Source organism: Lepus europaeus, chromosome 13 (genome assembly GCF_033115175.1).
Source record: "Lepus europaeus isolate LE1 chromosome 13, mLepTim1.pri, whole genome shotgun sequence".
Lineage (NCBI taxonomy): Eukaryota > Metazoa > Chordata > Mammalia > Lagomorpha > Leporidae > Lepus > Lepus europaeus.
The window spans coordinates 91,463,884-91,471,484 of record NC_084839.1 but is presented as its reverse complement, the minus strand read 5'-3'; the positions used below and the strand labels follow the sequence as shown (position 1 = coordinate 91,471,484).

At 46.8% G+C, this 7,601-nt stretch overlaps 1 protein-coding gene across 1 annotated transcript in view; it reads right to left on the bottom strand.

Moving 5' to 3' along the window:
* Nucleotides 1-1,360: 1,360 nt before the first annotated feature.
* Nucleotides 1,361-7,601, bottom strand: part of SLC9A2 (solute carrier family 9 member A2) — a 100,834-nt gene continuing 94,593 nt past the window's right edge. Inside the window, exons 10-12 of the mRNA XM_062208797.1 lie at nucleotides 7,360-7,491; nucleotides 3,027-3,117; nucleotides 1,361-1,722 (exon numbers count right to left, since the gene is read on the bottom strand). Of these exons, the coding sequence (XP_062064781.1) occupies nucleotides 1,361-1,722; nucleotides 3,027-3,117; nucleotides 7,360-7,491 (585 nt within the window). The remainder of the gene's footprint in view (nucleotides 1,723-3,026; nucleotides 3,118-7,359; nucleotides 7,492-7,601) is intronic.

The following is a 7,601-nucleotide window of genomic DNA, read 5'->3' as shown; positions in this document are numbered from 1 at the left end:
GTAGAGTCTTGTTCTGGTCAAGTTTAAAGAGGAATTATTCAGAAGAAAAAAAAATGACAGACCAATGAAATTTACAGTTTAAGTGAGATTCAAAGGCCAATCTTTAATGATCATGTTCTACTTCTTTTCTTTTTGGTGTACTTTAAAAAAGTGCTCCCACGAGTAAAATCTAATTTTATTTCAAGAATGTGAGTCACTACATTATTGAACAAGAAGTGGCAAATAACAGTCAAGTGCAAAAAAAAAAAAAAAAAAAAAAAAGACTTGCACATTCTCCAAAGTGCTTCCTGAATTAAAGCCAAAAACTTGAAACCTCACCCATCTGTTAAGAATTGGAATATTGTTTATATAAACTCCCAACTTTGCTTTGAGCCTCTTATGGGGACTCAAAGGTCTAGAATGTTCTATGGAAAATTTCGGTTAAAGCTGGTGTTCATGGATGGACATGTTAGGAATCGCCTGTCTCCTCCCAGTGTTGCACCACATAAAACCCATCAAGAAGTGGTAAGCAGATGCACCACCTCTCTTTCCCCTCTCCTCTCACAAGGAGGCCCTCAAGGTGAGGGGGAAACCTCACCAAAAGCTGCCACCAAGTCTGAGTGGAACACCCCCAAGTTGGTTTTGCCTGGGCAGCTTTTCTCTTTGCACCATTTAAATAAGAAGGGGAGATAGGACTTAGAGCCACCCCCAAACACATGGTAGACAGTGGAACAAATTAAAAACCAGCCGACTGTCATGATTTCATAGGCACACAGGCACTTGTTATCTGTGCTCTGGAAGCCAGGCCACTCCATCTGCCTGGACATCTGACCCCTGAGACACCTGTGTGTGGGGGGCTGTGCTCTTCCATAATTACCAACTTCTCCATCAGCTCAGGACCAGGGAAGGCCCCAGCCCCTGCACTGGGGACCAACCCCTCCCGCCCGGGAAAGTCCTTTACCCCTTGGAAAGAAATTCAGTACATTTAGTGCCATTCACATAAAAACTACTACAGATAGACGTATTTTTTTCATAAATAAAATTTGAGACATATATATGTAATATATTAAAATTTTCACCAACAAAGTTGTCTTAAAAATTTCAAGTTCCATCGTTCGAGTTCAAAAAAGGCACACATTTGTTTTGTCTTCTGCAGGCCTGCAGAGAATTCGATTGCAACACATCACAAAAGACATTTCGTGGGACTTTTTTTGCTTCGATTTTCCTCCTCTGGGGATAAGCATTCGTTCCATTAATCAGCACAAGCAAGCATTTAGATGCACAGCGAGTTGTGAATGGATTTCATGGTTGCTTCAGGTTTGGGAGTGACACACACAGCCGTGCTGCGCAGGCCACCCCAGGTCTGCTTTGGCCGCTTCCATTAAGGCTTGTCACTCCCCAACCTCGACTTCCGGTTCCCAGGTTCCGACGCCCTCCGGACCAGCCGCGGAGGCGGCTTGGGTCTGCCACCTTCAGTCAAACTGTCCTCCCTCCCCTGGTCTTTGGAGAGAAGGGGCTGCCGTAGGACAGCCGGCGTCTGCGTGCCCCCCTCCTTGCTGCGGGGTGCAGCGGGCGGGCTGGGCTGCCCTTGGCCAGAGCCCACGTCCACCTCGTTCTTCCATTCCATTTTATAGGCCTGGGAAGCTTTCTTGGAGAATGGTTCTGGCAGGAAGCGTCTGGCTCGGGGCTGCAAATTGAGCACGGTGGTTCCAGCATCAGCATCAGAGTCACTGCTGTCACCATCTACCACAGGGCGAAGGAAGCACAGTGTGGGTGAAGGTGGCAGAGAACAAGGCTCTTTAGAAGTGACTTCAGTACTTTAGCGGGTCAGGCTGTCCCTGTGCCCTGGGTCTCTAGGGAGAAGGCAGGTGTGAGGCCGCTAACTCCAAGGGAGTGACCCCGGACAATCTGCACCAGCTCTGCGAGCCTTCCTGTCCGAAAGTGTGTATGCATGCTAACTGTGCAGAGATTACCGTGTCACTGCCCCAAGCACTATGGGTGCATTAAAATCACCCATTTTACAGATGGGGTAAGTACTGGAAGCGGTGGAGCTGGCATGCAAACAGAGGCCCTGTGGCAGCAGTGGCTGTGTCCTCACCTGCCCCATAAGAATGACCCGGGGAGGGCTCATCTCCAGGTCTGGCACACAGAAAGCAGCCTGCTCACTGCCTGTTGCTGGGAAGATTCTTGCCTGGATCTTACAGGGGTGGGGGCTGTGTAAATCCTGTGAAATGACTGGGTCTGGTCCCGCCAAGGCAATTTTAGGAGGGACTCGAAAATCCATAAATCTATGTAACAGGCCATTTTTTAAGTGGATAATTTTGTATGGCCTGCAAGTGATGTTTTAATACTTGCCCAGGACTTGAGACCCTTAAGAGCTGAGAGCAGTTTTTGCTGGACACGCGGGGTAACACAGTTCACTTTCTAGTACTCAGCGCTGCCTGGGCTCCCCAGTCTCACCCTGCCACCAACATCACCTGCCATCCTTAGATTTGCCTCTTTGGGGCTAATTAAATAAATTATCAAACCAAAAAAAAAAAAAAAAAAGAGGGAAAGTGATCCTTGTTACATTTCACATTTTCATGGAATCCTAACAGTTCATTTGGGGCTCACAGAAAGTGGCTTGAGCAGCTACATAGAGATTACCATCAAATAAAGAGAAATTAGGTGTTAGGACAAATTACACGCAGAAGTAAAATGTATGGTTGCCTATAAGAAAATATATTCGAATTATAATAAAAATGTAAACACACGTTTGCAGACCTAGAACTTTCTGTTTACTTGCTCCGTAGCTCCATGGTGACAATATTTGCTTTTGCTATATCAAAAAAATCATTCTGGAAAATGTCTGATTAGATTATTTATGGAGCTGCACAGAATGTCATTTAGCAAGGCTGCAATGCTAATAAAAGGTCACCCTGCTTTTATTTTAGATTTTCAAGCCACTGAACTTGTCCTTCATGAAGAAAAATAATAGGCAAACTTCTCTATTTTATAAGCCTCAGTAAATACATCGAAAGCTCTCCTGCTCCAAGTATATCCATTACCTGCATTAGAAATATTCTTTCTCTTCTGTAGCTTTTCTGGAAGCTTCGTATTTTTAGGTAATGATAAATATCGGGAGGTTGAAGTAGAAGCCTGTAAAGAAAATATAAAATCTTATTTAGACTACAGAAAGGGCATTTACTGTACAGTAAAAGTTGAACATTTTATCACAAACCTTGTTACAATTCAAACTTCAGTTCTTAAAAAATTTTTTTTTTCTTTTGACAGGCAGAGTGGACAGTGAGAGAGAGAGAGACAGAGAGAAAGGTCTTCCTTTTGCCATTGGTTCACCCTCCAATGGCTGCCGCGGCCAGCGTGCTGCGGCTAGCGCGCTGCGGCTAGCGCACCGCACTGATCCGATGGCAGGAGCCAGGTGCTTCTCCTGGTCTCCCATGGGGTGCAGGGCCCAAGCACTTGGGCCATCCTCCACTGCACTCCCAGGCCACAGCAGAGAGCTGGCCTGGAAAAGGAGCAACCGGGACAGAATCCGGCGCCCCGACCGGGACTAGAACCCGGTGTGCCGGCGCCGCAAGGCGAAGGATTAGCCTAGTGAGCTGCGGCGCCAGCTCAGTTCTTAAAATTTTTAAAAATTTATTTCATTTATTTGAAAGGTGGGGGAGAGAAAGAGAGACAGAAAAATACAGAGAGCTCTCATCTGCTGATTTAGGGCTGAGCCAGGCCAAAGCCAGGAGCCCAGAAATCAATCTGGGTTTATCACATGGGTGTCAAGGGTCTACATACTTGAGCCATCATGTGCTGCCCACCAGAATACACATTAGCAGGAAGCTGGAATAGGGAGCAGAGCCAGGACTTGAACTCAAGGCTGTGATATGGGATATGGGTGTCCCAAGTGAAACCTTAAATGCAGTACCAAATGGTTGCCCCGGAACTTTAGCTCTCAATTCCAAATATGGGGCTGATATTTGACCTGGTGTTTAAGCCACCATTTAGCATATCTTTATCCCACATCACACAGCCCGAGTTTCTGGCTCCACCACCAATTCCAGCTTCCTGCTAATAAAAACCCTGAGAGGCAGTGATAGCTCCTATGATTGGGTCCTTGCCATCCACATGGCACACCTAGATTGAGTTCCTGGCTCCTGGCTTCAGCCTGGCCCAGTCCAGGCAGTTAAGGAAATTTGGGGATTGAACCAGTAGATGGGAGCTCTGCTTGTCTCTCTAGCTCTAGTTCTATGCCTGTCAAGTCAATGAAAATATATTAAAAAAAAAATTAGGTCGGCGCCGTGGCTCAATAGGCTAATCTTCCGCCTAGTGGCGCCGGCACACTGGGTTCTAGTCCCGGTCGGGGCGCCGGATTCTGTCCCGGTTGCCCCTCTTCCAGGCCAGCTCTCTGCTATGGCCCGGGAGTGCAGTGGAGGATGGCCCAAGTCCTTGGGCCCTGCACCTGCATGGGAGACCGGGAGAAGCACCTGGCTCCTGGCTTCAGATCAGCGCCGTGTACCGGCCACGGCGGCCATTGGAGGGTGAATCAACGGCAAAGGAAGACCTTTCTCTCTGTCTCTCTCTCTCTCTCACTGTCCACTCTGCCTGTAAAAAAAAAAAAAAAAAAAAAATTAAAAACTACTCTGTGAAGGGTTTGTAGCTATTGTATTTGAAATAACTAAATATTTTCTAAAATCTATCAACTATCTATACTAAAGAAAATAGCACTAATTTGGACTGGTTGGGGCCAGTGCTGTGGAGTAGCAGGTAAAGTCATCGCCTGCAGTGCCGGCATCCCATATGGGCACCGGTTCATGTCCCGACTGCTCCATTTCCCATCCAGCTCCTTGACTAATGTGCCTGGGAAAGCAGCAGAAGATGACCCAAGTCCTTGGGAACCCTGTACCCGCGTGGGAGACCCGGAAGAAGGTCCTGGCTCCTGGCTTCAGATCAGCCCAGCTCCGGCCATTGCAGCTACATGGGGAGTGAACCAGCAGATGGAAGACCTCTCTGTCTTTTTGCCTCTGCCTCTCTAACTCTTTCAAATAAATAAATAAATCTTAAAATAAAATAATAAAGAAGTAGACAAGTAGTGAGTGAGTGACAAGGAGCTGAGAGATCGCCAGCAGCCTCTATGCCACAGCCTGGCACTGCCTAAAACCCCACCCCTTTCTGTGCCAATCCAACATGGCCACAGGCTCCACACACCCACTTCCACCCACTGTCAGCCTCGCTTTCCATCATGCACGAGTTGCCATGATGACCATGTGTATGCTGCAGCCCACACGGAGACACCATGAAGCTTTGGAAATTCCCAAAAAAGGGAATATAGAAGTCAGAGGTACTGAAGCCCCACCCAAACTCTGCCTCATTTGAATATTCGATGAGGGCACCACCCCCTGCCCTACAAGGGCCAACCCCCTCCTTTAGTAGGAGTGGCAGCTCTTCCTTTCTCATGTAGAGAGGTTGCCTGCATTCACATCTGAATATGTACTATCCCTTTAAAAAAAATTCCCCTTCTTCCTCTACATCTCTGCTTTGAATTCTTCTCTCACTTGGAGACAAGAACTTAGAATAACATCAGTCAGGAACCCCATTCCCCACCAACAGGACCATTAGAAGCAAGATGTGATAACCACTGGGTCTTCCTAAAGCAAAACACTAAAAGTCTTGCTCTAAAGAAAGACTTCGAACCTACAGGAATGAGGAAAATGATGCAGCATATTTATACTTTGTTACTTTCATCTTAAAAATGACAGAACAATGAAGTGTTACTCTAGCTAATGTACCAACATTCAAATGCCACAATCTCCAGTCTCTTTATTTTTTAAAAAATATTTATTTATTTAAAGGCAGAGTTACAGAGAGACAAAAGCAGAGGCAGAGAGAGAGAGAGAGAGAGAGAGAGGTCTTCCATCTTCTGGTTCACTCCCCAGATGGCTGCAACAGCCAGAGCTGGGCCATTCCAAAGCCAGGAGCCAGGAGTTTCTTCCGGGTCTCCCATGCGGGTGCAGGAGCCCAAGGACTTGGGCCATCTTCTACTGCTTTCAGTTGAGAGCTGAATTTAGAAGTGAACAGCTGGGACTTGAACAGGCACCCATATGGAATGCTGGTACTGCAGGCAGTGGCTTAACTTGCTACACCACAGCGCCAGCCCCAGTCTCTATTTTCTTTCATTTGTCTCTGACTCTGCTACATTTTGCATGTGAAAAACATAGTCTTGGTCACACATAATCATTTTGGTCTCTGATGACTGAAAACAGAATATTAGTAAAAATAAGATGCCATGCCTGCTATGGAAAATCAAGAAATCCTGATATCCTTTTAAATGGCTTTCCTTATCTGCTGGCAACACTCACCACCCCAGCATTTCCCCACTTAGGCCTTCCTGCACTTCCCCAGAGCACATGCTGGCTTAACCACCTTCTGGTCTTTGCCCCGGCTACAGACTCTCCTTGGAGAGCCCAGATATGGCCATGTGTCATTTCAGTCAACAACAGACTGTGTATCCAGTGGGGATCCCAATAAGATTATACAACTGCTCTGTTTGGCTAAGTACACTCTATCATGTTCGCCCAATCACCAATTTGCCCAATAATGCATTTCTGAGAATGCATCATTACAGGACACAAGGTTGTTTTACTTTTTTTTTTAAGGATTTATTTATTTTACTTGAAAGTCAGAGATACACAGAGAGAGAAGAGGCAGAGAGAGAGAGAGAGAGAGAGAGAGAGAGGTCTTCCATCTGCTGGTTCACTCTCCGATTGGCCACAACGGCTGGAGCTGCACCAATCCAAAGCCAGGAGCCAGGGCTTGGGCCATCTTCTGCTGCTTTCCCAGGCCATAGCAGAGAGCAGGATTGGAAGTAGAGCAGCTGGGACTCGAACCGGCACCCATATGGGATGCCGGCACTGCAGGTGGCAGCTTTATCCACTATGCCACAGAGCAAGCCCTGGTTGTTTTACTTTCTAAATGAAGCCTTCCCATACCATTCTGCTGGGAACATGACAGTCTCTTCCTTGTGGTCTCAGCCCTCTTCAGATTTATGTGGAGCTCTCATTGTCTTCAAACTTAACTTACAGTTTACTGACTCTGTATATGGCTGAGAGCCTTCGCCACCACTAGAACAGGAACCCTACAAATAGGTATAGAGATGTTCATCAACCTTGTTCACTAATGTATTCCAGTGCCTAGAACTAGCGGGCATTCAAGAAACATTGGAAAAGACTTTATAAATGACTGCACCCGAGAATGCCTGTTCATTGAGCCTCAGCAGCCATTGGATCAGCAAAGCAGGTGGTTCCATCAGCTGAGCTGATCCACACCAAAGCTCTCGGCCCGGCGGTAAGCAGCCTTCTGAGACCCAAACCCAGAGACCCAAACCCCAGTTACCCTGTGCTCCCGATTCAAGCTGTTGTCCTTTCTGATGCTTTCGCGCAAACTGTGCCGACGGCGGATCAGGATCTCCTTGGCTTGCCTCTCACTCGTGTCGGCTGTCAGATTGTGTCTGTTGTATGACAAAGTCTGGAACGAAAGCACGTTAAGTGGCATTTTAGACAAAATCTCAATTCACTCTACAATCACAGGCTAAACGCACCACTAGCCATAATGTTCAACAAGTACAAAGTAGGAAG